General features: G+C 34.9%; 1 protein-coding gene across 5 annotated transcripts in view; it reads left to right on the top strand.

The window, feature by feature from the left end:
• VPS13B (vacuolar protein sorting 13 homolog B) overlaps positions 1-15,303 on the top strand; it is a 423,329-nt gene that overhangs the window by 216,086 nt on the left and 191,940 nt on the right. For all 5 annotated transcript variants that reach the window (XM_088065985.1, XM_088066031.1, XM_088066072.1 and 2 more), the window contains exons 23-24: positions 2,499-2,733; positions 11,488-11,708. In XM_088065985.1, coding sequence (XP_087922111.1) covers positions 2,499-2,733; positions 11,488-11,708 — 456 coding nt within the window. The remainder of the gene's footprint in view (positions 1-2,498; positions 2,734-11,487; positions 11,709-15,303) is intronic.

The raw sequence follows: 15,303 nt of genomic DNA, 5'->3' as shown, positions 1-15,303 counted from the left end.
CTCTCTGCCTCTTGGAACAACCTTGAAAGGTGTCCCTCCAGCTCAAGGAGAGATCACTGCTGTGCAGCCACCCTGCCTGGCAGGGAGAGCTCAAAGGCAGTTCACTTAGGCTGTCATTTGCTTTAGTCAAATTACATGCAATGGAAAGAGTGTGCAAGAGACTCCTTGTACCCACAGCTTTCTTTGTTCCTTGATAACTGAGTCTTGGAAAAAACACATTCAAGTGTTACTCACATGATCAGGCATGATGCCCGTTGAGTAATGCTGCTCTTTGTGGGTTTCCTGGAGTTCTTGACCAGGCTACAGCTCGGCCTTTACCTCATTTGGAGTTACTGAGCTACTGCTGGTCTGGTTAAGGGGTCGAGTGTATCCATCACACATATGGAGACCTGATGCTACTGTTTAAAGCCCACCAAAATTCATGGTCCAACTCCCATTCAGTTGTTTGAAAATGAATAACAAAAAGCTGCTTGTGTAAAAAAAGGAATTTCCATCAGGAATTTAAAGAGGTGAAACTGTTGTGATTCTACTTCAGTATTCTTGGTATGGCAAAGTAAAATAAACCAAATGTGATCGGAAGAACTTTTTTTCAGTACAAAGCTGTACTAAACTGTAAACGAAGTGCAAAAACTCTACTGAGTTTGGAGATCTCTTCTTGAGAGTGCTTTGTAAAACGTCGTATAGATCCTGCTGCTGGTAATGTGATGAAGTATAGTATCTCTTCAAATTGGTGGAATTTTTAGATTATTATTACCACATGGTTTGTATATCCAGGCAGCATTTGATGTTAATTGTCATAGATGTGTATTTATATACATATATATATGTGTGTGTGTGAAGAATGGGTGATTTTTTATAAACTGTTTATTCAGCAAATACATGGATAAAGCAATAGTTATACTGATCGTAAGTTCTTTTGTCATCTATTTATCATTATCCCACAATGGCTTGACCTGCAACCTGTTACTAATAGACCAGAAAATGATCTAATGTGTCACTGTAAAAATCTTTGCAAATTGACACAAAGACTAATTTGCCATTAAAAAATCCAAATCTGTTACATCTGTAACAATACACCCTAGCTTTTCATTCAGTATAAATAAAGTATACTCGGCAAACTTGGATCAATAAACTACTTATCAAAGATGTAATTAGCTTCATTTTACAACTCAAACAGTTCTCAATCCAGAAACAAACACAGACTTCATGAACCAATGTATTTATTTTTGCAAAATTCTACTTATAGTTTTCTGCAGTGAATTCTTGTCAGTTTTTCTAAGCAAAAGGGTACAAAAATGCTGAAGTAAAGATTAATATCTGTGTACTCACTAGGCTGGCAAAGTATTTAGAGTGCTATGGAATTCCAGCTCTATTAAAAATCACTATTGTGGTCATGAAGGTCTAATACACTTTGGGGGAGAGTATGAAGTACAAATCTTGGTTATTGCTTTTAAGCTCTGCTGTCTTTGACTAGAGTGTTACGTAAGTTTGCAGCAAACAAATGTTTTTATCACAGCTACAAATAATATCTTGTCCAACAATTTGTATGCTAGGCTTTCCAAGCAATGTGAAGAAATGAACTGAATCATAGCTTGTATTTGATTAAAAAAGTGTTCAAGTGTGCAGGCTGTTGGAACCCTTTGATATCCAGGTGCCAGAATGTTATTTGTAAGAGCCAAGGAAGACTAACAGTCCACAGCTTACATCACCTCTGAGTTAACAAGTTGTGATGAGTTGACTTCTTGGTTTGGGCTGGCTCAGCCTCTCCAGAAGCTCCTAAGAAGATGGCAAAAATGGTCAGACATGTTCCAGGGTAACAACATTGAAAATAAAGAACAAAAAAATGTTATTTCTTATGAAATTATATGTGCTGCTTTTGATTTGCACTGAAAAGTGGATAAAAGCTGTATAAACTTTGTCAACTATACTGTCTCTCTTTGTTTATGTATACACATCTCCATTTGTTTAAAAATCAGTTTTTCTCTAAAGATTGTGTTTTTCATAGTTTTTCTAGATATCACCTTTTTTGTACATGCTCATTTTGTTGCTTATTAAGTAAAGGCAGAATTTTCCCTGTATAATTCTTTATAGAAAGTAACAGCATATAAAATGTTGGCTAGTCCTAGAAACTTAGCTATTGCTAACAAAAGCTAATGAATGGCAAAAAGTGGGGGCCTTTCTCATTCAGAACATTTTCTGACTCAATTGCACTTGTAAAAAGCTGTTGAAACGTAGATCTATGTACGTGCACTTTACATGGCAATACCTTTCTGATGAATTTACACAGAATTTCTCCCCTCCCATAATCATAATTTATGAGCATATATTATTTTCCAGCATTTTGCGTCATCTTTTCTCTTAATTCAACTATAAGTTATTTACATTTTCAGTCAACTGTGATGGATGAGTAACTTCAGATTTTGTACCAATATGAATACTCTACAGTGAGGGGGAAAATAATCTATTTCTGAGAATCTTTCTTTGCTTTGTTTTTTCAGCTTGAAGTGCAGTCTTGTTGTGTATTCCTTCCGAACGACAGCCTGCCTTCTCCAAGTACTATTGTGTCAGGTGACATTCCTGGGACTGTGCGAAACTGGTACCATGGGCAGGCCAGTATGCCTGGCACACTTGTTGTCTGCTTGCCCCAGATAAAGGTTATGAGTGCTGGACACAAACACATGGAACCATTGCAAGAAATCCCATTTGTTGTGCTGAGACCCATCTTGGAAGAAGGTAATGTGATAAACTCAAAAAACCTTACTCTTTAGTTTCCATTTCTAACTGTCATGAAAATTATCTTCACTTTATCTTGGAAGCTTCTGATTTGGTATTGCTTTTTTTAGCACAATGTTGTTATGTATTATTGATGTCTAGAAATACTACCTACGAGGTTGGTCTCATGGAAATCAATATGGAACTCATCATCAAAGAGCTAGTTCTATGATGCTTTGTATATTTGAAAGTAAAATCATTTTTTACTTTAATTGGTTTTGTTACTGAAGTTATTTTGTAGCCAATGATCTCGACACAACAGGAAGTGACAGTAAATTGAAAATTCCAAGGCATGTTAGGAAAAACTTCTCATCCCACCAAGGTCATGGATGTGCCATTCAGACTGGACATTAGATAAACATTCTTTACTTAGAGGGTGGTTGGACACTGGAACAAGCTTCCCAGGAAAGTGATCATGACTCTAAGTCTGTCAGAGTTCTGGACACATCTGAACAATGCTTTTAATCATATGATTTAATCTTAGGTAGTCACTGCAAGGAGCAGGGAGTTGCACTCAGTGATCCTTATGGGTCCCTCCCAGCTTAAGATATTCTATGATTCAGTGTAAAATGAGAAAAGAAATAAGTATAGCAAACTGTCAAAAGAAAAGAATGAGACTTTAATGGTCATCCTGATAGGCAACAGTTGTGTTCTGTGTTGTGTCTTAGGAATTGTAGCAGGGGTTTTGTAGAGATTTGAAGAAAAAAACTGTAAAGGTTGAGGAAAAGTACCGTAGTTCTTATTCAAAAAGCAAATATTTGGTAGAGGTTTCAGTTTTAGACCAGCTTGAGGGAAGAATCAGCTTTTAACGTTCTGCAGCTGATCCAGAAATGAATGGAGGAGATTAGCTGAAAAAGGACCTAGTAAGTGAAAAGAAGTTGTTTATGTTCAGCATTTTCGTTGTGTTTTGTTTTTTTTAATAAAACCTTTAGAAATTATCAGAGTAAATAGTAAATAGACTTGAAGAATTGTTCTGAAGAAATACTGATGTAAAGATCTTGTTCCATATATATATAGATAAGAAAAATGTGTACTGGAAATAGGTGAGGCAAATATTCTGAGTTATCTTGAGCTTTGGGTTCCAGGTTTATTTTAATGACTTCCATGAGAGCTAGGTTCACAACCAAGTTTTGTATTCCATGGAAATGCCATGTAAATTTGTGGTTTAACCCCATCCAGCAGCTCTGGCTGCACACAGTCCCTCACTCCTCCACCCTGGTGGAATGGAGGAGTGAGTCAGGAGGTCAAAAGTGAGAAAGCTTAGGGTTTGAGATAGAGAGCTTAAAAAATAAAGTAAAAGGAAAACAAAAATTTGATTTGCTACTTCCTTTCAGGAGGCAGGTGTTCCAGCCATTCTGTTTGGCTAGTTTCTTTGGTTATTTGGGGTCAGCTGATCAGGCTGTCTCCCTTTCCAACTCCTTGTGCACCCCCAGTTTACTTGCTGGTGAAGCAGTGTGAGAAGCAGGAAAGCACTGTTCAGCAATAATTAGAACATACCCATATTATCCACGGTGTTAAGCATAAATCTAGAACAGCACCATATCAACTACTATAAAGAAAATTAAGTCTATCCCAAACAAAACCAGGGTATTGGTGTACAGTTAGTTCATTGTTATATTCTCAAACTATATTATTGGGAAAGAATTTATCACTGTTTTGTGTATTCATTCTAAGATGAAGAGAGGGAGATGCAGCAATTGTTTCATTGCTTTTGTGACAGCATTTTCTGAGAAAATTTTTCTGTTTTCTGTATACTTACTGCTGAAATACAAACAGTTTAAAGGGTATGAAAAATTAAGTCAAAATCACATTCAAGAGCTAGTCTTGCTCCAGCCATCAGAAATTTGTTTGGATTTATAACGTGTTTCTTCTCCCTTTGGTCTTATGTTGGACTCTTCTCCTTTCTGCATTTTTCTTTAATGGCAACAGAAATAAAATTGTAGTTTTTAGTATTGGAAGTCGTACTAGAGATGTTGCCAAATGAAAAGAAAAAAAAACTTTAAAAGAAAGAGAGAAAGGCATATATGTTTTCCCTAATAATTTTCAGTAGGAGTGATCTTGTTTGCTAATCATAGTAACAGATAGAAGATAAATTTAATGTAAGTCTTTTGTTTGTTTTAAACTGATGATGTAATTTAAACCATTTATGAAAGTTAGAAGTCGTTTGAGTTTTGTCAGACCCAGATTTGAAGGAAAGAGCCTAGTGAGAGAAGAGAATCCCCCTGGTTGGGATAAATAGCCTATAGTAAAGAGTTTATTTGTGTGTGGCTTTCTGCTCTGGGAATAATGCCAAACAGAAGTTCTCACAATCTTGATATTTTTGATTCTCTAATGGAGCCATTGCCTTCTCCCATGCCAAGAGTTCCTCTTAAACAGATTATTTCAAAGCTTTTTCACAGCTTTAAAGTCACCTTCATTAAAGTCACCCCTGTAGAGGTGAATAATTTTTATGGACTTGTATTGTGAAATCTCTTAATTTGATTCTGTCTTTGAACAAGACTTCAGGGACAGTCTGTCATTCTTCAGACATGTTACCATCTCTCAGAAATTGTATTTGTATATACGTATTAAAACCATGCTTTCCTGATAACCATTTTTTTGATCATTCCTTCTTTTATAAAGAAGATCTAAATAAAAGGCTTTTCCACAAGGATGTGTTATTACTTTTAAGAAAGCTGTGTATACACTGATAAACTTTTCTTATTACATGAAAGACTAAAAGAGGACAAAAAGGAAACATGTTCTTACTGTCGTTTGGGAGTATTTCAGCCTACTCAGATACTTACTGACCTCAAGATATCAACATACTGTAAAAATAGGTTATACACTATCCCACAATCAGGTTTTTCCATTTGTTTACAGAGCTTTGCTGCATCTCTGAGGTAAGTCTAGTTTGTATGAATGCTTAAAAGAACATTTTAAGTACTTTTACACAAACATAATGTAGCTCAGTCGTACGAAATAACTAATCCATAAATGGATTTATCTATGTAAAGGATGAAGTATTCCTTTGAACTCTTGTTGAATAAGAAATACAATTAAGTGAGGTACTCAATTGCATTATTATCTTAAGAGTACAGATTAATCAGACAGATCAGCGAGGTAGTATTTAGTTAAGATGTTAAAGTGGAATCACAGAATCATAGAGCCTGGAAGACCAGGTTGGAAATGACCTTGAATGATCACCTGGTCCAAACTTGCATGGCAAAGGGACTCAGGATGACATTAGCCAGCACCCTGCTTGTTTGTTCCTGAAAGCCTGCACATCTCTAAGGAGTCTGTTCTGGTTAATGATTATTCTTACTATAAAAACTTCCTTATATCAATATTAAATCTCTCCCAGTGCAACTTGTACCTGTTCCCCCTTCTCTCTTTTGGCACCTTTTGAAGAGGGAGACCTCTGTCCTATTTGTAGCTGCCCTTGGTGTAAAATAGTTACTAAGAAGAGCAGAACTGAAATGTTTAGAGAAGTGCTTACAGCGAGTTGTGACTTTCTGTGCACATCTACCTTCAAATATTTGACAATTCATCTGTATAATCTCCAAGTTCAAAACCTGTAGTGATAGGCTAAAATGTGGTAAATGTAGTTGGACAACAAATGTTGTTATGGTCAGAACTTCTGGACTGCTAAGTGGTCTTCCAAAAATCTGAACTCTTATAATAGGAAAACAAGTTGAAGACATGAAGGGAACTTTTACATAGGTAAAGCACTGTTTTAGAGTAATAATGAAAATATTTAGTATTGATTAAATCCTCCTGTTTTTAGAAGTCTACATTTTGAGTTATTTTATTTACTGATTTTTTAGTAATATTAATTAATTATTAATGTAATAATGTTCCTCTTCAGGTCGTAGTAGTAAATTTTATTAATTCATCTTTGTAACAATGCTTGCTTATGTCAGGCACAGTAAGGTACTGTACTGGTTAGATACAGATCTTTAGGTAAGACACAGTAAAATACTTTTAGAAAGTATTATTCAAACTGTCTTAAAATTGTTGTTGATATTGCTGCTAATCATATTCACATTTTCAGGTGGATAGCTATATACTGACAGTCATGTGAATCACAGTATTCCAAATATTTAAATGTGAAAGATGGCTTTTGTTTGTGAAATAACACAGATTCACTTCACAGAATTTTTTAACATATGTTGAAACTCAATAATCTGTCGATAAGTGACTTGCAGGGAAATAGGAGATAAGCGCCATATAGGTTTCAACCTGAAGACAGCAGTTAAATGTTTAAAGTAGCAGGATTTTGGCCTTCTCACAAGTTGTCATCCTGTGTTAGATTTTTTAAAATGTTTACATTTAAATTTACAGAAATTATTTTCTCAGTTATTATATTTGAGATAAATATTTGACATTAAAATAGTGTGCTGTTTGATAGCGGGGTTTGTGTGCAGCCTTAAAAATCATCTATTTTTAGCTGCCCTGCCAAGGGCAGGGACACTTTTCACCAGTTACTTTTAGACCAGGTTACTCAGAGCCCATTCCAGCCTGGCTGTGAGCACTTTCAGGAGTGGGGCATGCCCAACTTTTCTTTGTAGCCTCTTCCAGCATCTTGCTCTCATAGTGAATAATTTCTTCTTTATATCTAATCTAAATCTACTTTATTTTGGTTTATTTTGAGCTCATATTCAGTGCCATCATCTGTACTTGTCATGTCAGGTACTTAATTTACCTGTTATGAGAATGGCTTGTAAAATTAGTTCTCATGTTTGAGAAGCTGGGATTATGCAGACATAGAACTACTTTCCTCTTGCATGACTGGGAGGAAGTACAATTGACCTTACATGTAGTGACTGCAGTGTCTTTTTTTTTAAACATTGCACGTCCCATGAGAATGAGGGCTTTAGAAATACATGTAAAGACCCTGCACTGTGGGTACAGAAAGGGAAATGAAAACAGACTAGTCAGTTTGCTTTTCAAGGACTGCAAGGGATAGTACTAGTAAGCCTGGGAATAGATCTCAGAGCCCCTGCATGCTAAAGCTTTCAGGATCTCTCTCTCCTACCATTACTAATTTTAAACAAAGAAAATTTCTCTTTCGTAGAACTGTCAGCATTGTACACACAACATTGTGTACAAATACCACAGCTGCAATCTGTTTTTTAAAATAAAGATAAGTACTTCATGAAAATGAGAGCAAACATAACAATTATTAGTAGTTAAGTACATTTATCAGTATTGTATGTCATGCATATGGGAAGTCTTATTATAAGCATTGTGATTAACTCCAGCAAAGAAGCAAAGTGCATCAATAAGTACCAGAAAAAAGGGCTTCCATATATAATTTTTTTTTTTATTTATACATTGGAAAAATAATTTTAAAATTCTGTAAGAAATTAGACTTTTTTGCAAGTAGCAGATAAATGATAAATGCCAGTTCTTTGAAAATTGTGTGGTGGTTGGGTCAGTCAACCGCCAAATACCTGAAAGTGGTATTTATAAATTTAAGAAGTTATCAAAGCAGTTGAAATAGTTTTATTAATAAATTTTCAAATACAAATCAGTGATGGTGCTCTACAAAATCAAAAATTAGGATTTAGGATAATAGTAGATCAGGAATTAACCAGAATCTTCAACCATAGCAGGTGTCTTTCGTGTGTATATTTTATAATCTTGGCATAATAGATGTTGGGTGTGGTATAGTTCCACTGAAGGCATTTACAGTTTTCCCAATTTACTTAAAATATTTCAGAATTTCATCATTTAGGTGACAAATTAATAGTATACATAGATTGGAAGGTTATATTTAGAGAAAATTCTGCTAAATGTGGCGCTGACTTTTCCTTTCTACCAAGAAATCATTATTTAAATTATGGGAAAAATCCTATAAACAAGCAGTGTTGCTTTTGATGTTTAGATTGTTTGGATTAATTTTTTTAATAGTTTCATAAAACAAATTTGCAAATGAATGAAGGCACTGTTCTTTTGGAAAACAAATAAGACATAGGTACAAAACAAAACAAGGTGCACAGTTCCAGTAAAGTGCTAGAAAAGGCACATAGTGTACGTGGAGCTGAAGAAGAGGTAATTAGAGGGAATTTTATAGCTGTAAATTCACTGTATCTTTACTACAGTGTTTTTTCAATGTACTGTGGTTTCTGTAAATTGATAAAATTTTGTCGTTGTTTTCCTTTTGAGGTACATATTGTGTGCAGTCCAATAGAGCTACCACCGATTTTTTCCTTGGATATTCTTTCTTTTTAATCCATGAAATATTAACGATGTTAATTTACTGTGGTGGTCACAGGGAAAACCAAAGTTCATATATAATAATTAGAAACATGTCATTGGAGTTGACTTTGCATTTGAATTTTTTCCATGTATCACAATTATTTTATGTATTACTTGGCTGACTGAACTTGGAAAAAAGCACAAATTAACTGCTTCAAAACTTTAAATCTGAAAACTTTTTCAAAACATTTTCAAGTTACTTTGAACTGAATTCTTTACTATGTAATAGCTTCAAAAGAAACTATTGAAGTTTTTAGTTTGTTCTTAGGATGAGACACAGAATTTTCTGATACATACTTTTGACTAAATGTATTGCTGAAGCCACCTGTGAAGAAAAAAATAGAAGTCTTACTAAAATAATATGGACTATGGAATGTTGGAATGAAGCTTTCTTTTCATTTCAAAACCCTTCTAATTTCTTTAAATGATCACAGTTAACAGTTGGTGCTACTTCTTAGCGTTGTGATTTCTCAGCAGGACAGTACTGACTGTGGGTCACACTAGGCAGCAAACACACTCTTCATATATTTAAAAACACTGAATTTTTTGTTGTCCCGTGAGACCCCAAGGAGCCCAGCCCAGTGTACCTTTGTCTACCATTTTCTCTTCCGATTCTCAAGACTGGCTCCAATGCATCTGAGGCATTACATTAATTTGGACTCTTTTTATCCATGACTTAAGCCAAAATTTTGAAAAATAAAACCTCATACTAAATAAATTTCTGAATTTTCCAATGGGAAGGAGAACTTTTCTCCTCTTTCTCCTTCTCTGTTCTCCCTGCAAAGATGAAGACTGCTTCAGGCATGCCTGAAGGTTTGTGGATGCTCACCAGCCTGCTATGTCTGGATCTGGCACTACATCCAGCTGCTTTTATGTTACTTCACATTGGGACAGGCAGTTTGTCTTGGTGGATTGAAAATTAACATGCTGGGCACAGACTCTGTTGCTCAAGTTGTGACAAAAGGGCATAACTTCCTCAGTAGGAAATCTGACAAGACTATTTAAAGAAAACAAAACTAAACAAAAGAACCCCAAAGGCCCCCTGAAATATTGTTATGTTCTTATACCTCTGAAGAGCAAAAACCTGTATCTGTTTCAGGTAAAATTAGAATTATCCACGTATCTTTCAGTGCCTTATTTCCCCCACTTCTATTGAGCATTCTTTGAGTTTTGATTCAGTGTTTCTCTCAGAGCCTATTTTTTTTTCTCTGGGACCTGGCTATCATACATGAGATTGTATTTGGTTTACATGGCAAGGATTTGGTAGTGAGGTGGACTGCAGGGCTGATTTCTGTGAGAGCATTCCAGAAGCTTTCATGTCCCACAGAGCCAATTCCAACCAGTGCCAGATGGATTTTTCCAAGCTGAGTCTGTTCTGACCATGAAGAGTAACAGATGAATTATTTCTCCCTGTCTTCCAGCCTTTTGTTGTATTTTCTCCCCTAGTCCAGCTGACTAAGGGGAGTGACAGCAGCTGCAGTGGGCTCCAGACACTCAGCCAGGGTCAACCCACCACAGGGATTCTGTTTCAAGCCATGTAATCTGTGCACTCAGTTCCTCTCAGCTCTAGCTGGTAGAGCTGTTGAAAATTTTCCTTCACCAAAAGGAGTTCCTGTTGGCCCCTTAAAGAACTATATGGATAGTTCTGTGATCCTGCTTTGGAAACTTTTATGCTTCATCTGTTGACAACCTAAAGAAAACCGATTGTATGGAAGCTGTAGGCATTTTGTTGTTCAGCTGTGCACTGCCAATTCCCTCACTGATTATTCCTGATATTCTGGTAGGATGCCAGAAACTTCTCTGGTTAGGCTTCCTTCTGAATATAAGAAATGAAGTGCTAAGTGTATGTTCATAATAATAATTCGTTTTTAGAAAATCCATCAGCATTCTGTTCCTAGGAAGTTTAAGTGAGGCAGTGGAAAGAGCTGCACTGTGAGCATTGTAACAGGCTTTGCTCTGCAGCACCACTGTGTTGACATGCAACCTGTAGACTTTTAAAGAAAATAATTCACTTTTTTAGTGTTACAACCTGTAAATAGATATAAGTATATAATAGAAAGAGCTGTTTTGCTCCTTCTATTATAAAGAAATCTGAACTGCACCCATATGCTAAAAAAGTGGGGAGTGTTTTCTGAATATGCCTCAGTTTCAGGAAAATTATATGAAGCAGAAAGATTTCTTTAAAGACTCTGTTGTACATGTTTGTTCACAGTTTGGAGTTAAAATTTCCAATGGATTTCAGTTTTTAGAAGATATAAAAAATATATTGCTATTGTTTAGATTTTGAATTATAGCATGGCAATGATGGTTGAATTCTATTTATGAGGGTTTGGGATCAATTTAACAGTTGTTGATTGCACTTGCTAACTTCTAAGGTGGCTTAGAATAAGGTCTTTGCTAATTTTGTGAAATTTATATCCTACTTTTTATTAAGAAATTGTTTGACTGTTTTCCCTTCTTTTTAAACACTAGGTGATGCTTTTCCATGGACAATTAGTCTGCATCATTTCAGTATATATACTCTTCTTGGACAACAAATGACACTTAATTTGGTAGAACCAATGGGCTGTACTTCTACTTTAGCTGTGACTTCACAGAAACTGCTTGCTTCAGGACCAGATTCCAGACACTCGTTTGTTGTCTGCCTCCATGTCGATCTAGAATCACTTGAAATAAAATGCTCCAACCCCCAGGTTGGTACATTTAATTGATTTATGAAAGGAAATTTAAAATAACTTAAGTATGATTGATCTACATTTTCATGAAGAGGGTCTCTATCTTATTTTTTTTTTTAAATAGGCCATCAAGATCAAGGTGCTTAGATTAAGATTTTCTTTGAAGCTCTCTCAACTTCTGTAATTTAAACTCTTCTCCAAATGTAGTAGCTGTAGCATAAATGCATCTTTTGGCTGATGGAGTGAAATGAATTGCAGATGTACCATTAAATGCTATGATACTGTTCTGCTGTCACTGTGGATTCTTATATTGAAGTGGTTTAATGTAATTTTTTTGCTACATTTTCATGGAACTAACATTTCTTTGAACATAAAGTGGTTTTTAGGCAAGCAATGGTATCCTACAGTAGAGGGAAGAAAAAACAGATGAATACACGTAAACAAAAGCTGCCGCTACATTTGTGTTTATTAAAAGGAAAAGGTGTTCTTAGATTTTTTCAGAAAGTACACCTTGTGTTTTAATGACTTGGACTTAGTTTGGTGTAGTTTCAAATACAGTAGGTGTTTAATAATATTAAAAGTGGAATATCATTGTTATAAGTGCAAGTCTTACCTAAACGTGAGTTGAGAACAAAATAGAAATATAGAAAATAGAAAAATACGATATTTTTCAAACATTCCTATTAAAGTGTAATTGAGTCATTTGTTTTGCAAACTGTAAGAAAATATTTCCACTAAAATTGAAACTCTAAGCTCCATATAAAACGTATTATGATCATAGTGAAATGTTAAAATGAAGCTGTAGTATGGAATATTAGATCAAATGTTGTTGTCTTAAAGGGTGTCCTTGTACTCTGTAATGTTATTAATTTACTGAAGTATTCTCTTGACTGAAAGGACCCAGACAAATTATTTGAGTTCATTAAAGGTTCTTGGACTGTCTTTTCTCCTTTACATGAGCCTTAGTTGTCCTTTCTGCTTTACTTATGCAAAAGGGAAGAAAGAAAGGCAATCAGTCTTCTTTAACCAGATGTGGAAGGATAGAAGATGTAAAATACAGTTCCATAAACAGCATTTCATAGTTATAAATTCACAGTATGAAATTTGATTCCATACAATGACAGGCTGTAATTTTTCTGTAGATGACAGCCTTAAACTAGGTGAAATTTGGTGAATTTGTTAAATGGTAGCAAAGGTGAAGTATTATATTTATATGACTGTTATGATTTCATATAAAGCCATGTTCTGATGATCGTAAATAAAGTAGATACTTCCAGTGTGCAAAATTGCCAGGATGTTGTCTTTGGTTGTAGTTTTCAATTTTGTAGTAATGTGTTATTTTTGAAGTCTAAAATGCTGTAACATTTTGAGCTTTACAGATTTTGCCAAGTAGTTAGTGGGTTCTTATTGAGTTATGTGTGGTTTTGCTGAGGAGGGAGTAGAAGCAGTAAGAGGGGGAAGCCTTTTTTAACAAATACTGGCAGCTATCCTTTTTGTCCTTCCATTTTTCTTCTCTTAAATAGTGTGTTCTAAAAATAATTAATATATATGCTTAAAAATACTTAGAAAGGAGGGAGGCCTTACACTTACACTAGCCCTTCTCATATAATCAGAAATACATTTGTAAAATATTGAGCCTATACATTTGAAAACATGCAACCAACAAGAGAAAAAGGAATCCTTCCATTTTATTTAGTAACAAACAATGGAATGAAATAAGGTGTGTTAAAAATAACCAAAGGTGTGACTTTATCTGAAGTTTTGAAATTTTATTTACATGTAGACGCATGCCATCATTTTGTTTTAATGAGGCTTTGTTGTGAGTCATTTTGGCATTTTTTACCTTTTAACATAACTCTGTGAAAATCATCTCCCTCTAATGAAAGTGTGCCTTTTTGTTTGCTGAACTTACTTTGTCCCTAGTTTCAGAGCGGGATAGAGTATTTTGATCACACTGCTTGGTTGGCTGGTTGCTTGTGATGTTTGAGACATGCCTGTTGCTGACTGAAATAGCCACTATTTCAGAGTGGCTGGAAAAATTCTAGCCTGAGCAATTTTAAAATGTCTCCCTGACAAGATAAGTAATTGTTAGCTTTAATGATTATGACTACTGCAACTCCAGTAAGATTTCAACCTTTCAGAGTTGGATTAACTGATGAAAAACCTCTTCACCTTGTATATGAGCATATATGTAAACACAAGTTCCTTCTTTTGCATTACTTTGTGCCTTTCGGAACAGTAGCATAAATAATTTTCTGAAAGCCCTGCTTCATTGAAACAAATATAGCTTAAGTTGTCCTTTGGTTTCTTGTAAAAAAATTGGGACATGGGGAAATGGCAAGCATGTATGATTTGGATATCTGCCTGTATCCTATTAAATTTCTAGAGATACTTTTGCCAGCAAAGTGTCAACACCAGTTTATGTTATATTAGTCAATCAATTGGGTGGACATTACATTAATTAGTTACATTAGGACATTAGTTGGGCTTCCTGCACTACATGGAAAAGACTTGGGAAAACATAGAAATTTGAATTTGGTAATTTAAAGATTGCTAGTGCCTATCAGAGTGCTACAGACGCAAAATACTTTTAGAGCATAACTGAAAGAGCTTTTCATCACAGCCAGAGTTGTTTGGCTGTAGATTGCTCTGTGTATGAAGGAAAAAAATGTACTGTGAAGTTTATCTCCTCTAAGGAAAATTCTGTCAAAAGATTATATGACCTGCTCTGTGTAAACCTTGAAACTTCAAAAGCAAATCCAAGATGAATTAAGAAGGTTTTTATAAAATTTCAGCATTTCACCTCTTGAGAAAGGACTGCACCATTTACTTGGAGACTTCATCACACATTCTCACGCACAAAATCAAGCACTGTTTTATATCAAATATAGATTGACAGCAGTGTTTTTCTGCATCTGTTCTGCCCACATAAGAAGCCAGCTTTGTAGAGCAGAAGTGTCCTGAGGCTTAAAGTTCTTATAAATATGAGAATTCCAATTTTTTATAATGGCAAGTTGGGTATGGTATCCAGCTGTGAATCTGCTTATATATTATTTTCAGTTTTCACTGACCTTTTTTTATACAGTATGTTCCAATATGTTGTCATACAAATTCCATGATTAATGCCTATTTACAAAAACTTGTGTAAATATCTTAGAACTGAGTCAAACAATGTGCAAGTTAAACAGTGTGTTTCTGAATATTGGAATGACATATGCCAGGAGACTTTTGAGTTTGGTAGTGAGTGTTCTTCCAAAGCTAGATGAGTTTCACATGCTGCATGGGATCAATATTTTAATACAATCTGAATGATTAATTTTGCATTGTTAATATTTTGGGAAGTTTACATTTGCCTTCTCCTAGAGACCATATCTATACAGATGAAATATATAATAAATTACTTTTGCTTGTTGAATTTTATGTTAGTAAAAGTTATACAAGACCATGTTATTGCTTATGTTTTTTGAGCTATGTATCACATGTTTACACAAAGAACAGGTAATTTTTATCAAAGTCACCATTCTGTAACTGATACTAATTACTTTATTTGCAATGTAGCTGCTTATTAGAACATTATAAATGGTGAGGAGTTCAGTTCTGCTATATTATAACT

The sequence above is a fragment of the Pseudopodoces humilis genome, chromosome 1, assembly GCF_049639895.1.
Source record: "Pseudopodoces humilis isolate 2021_Gansu_Grassland_sample_001 chromosome 1, ASM4963989v1, whole genome shotgun sequence".
Lineage (NCBI taxonomy): Eukaryota > Metazoa > Chordata > Aves > Passeriformes > Paridae > Pseudopodoces > Pseudopodoces humilis.
Note: the sequence above shows the minus strand (reverse complement) of the source record. Positions and strands in the feature narration are given on the sequence as shown.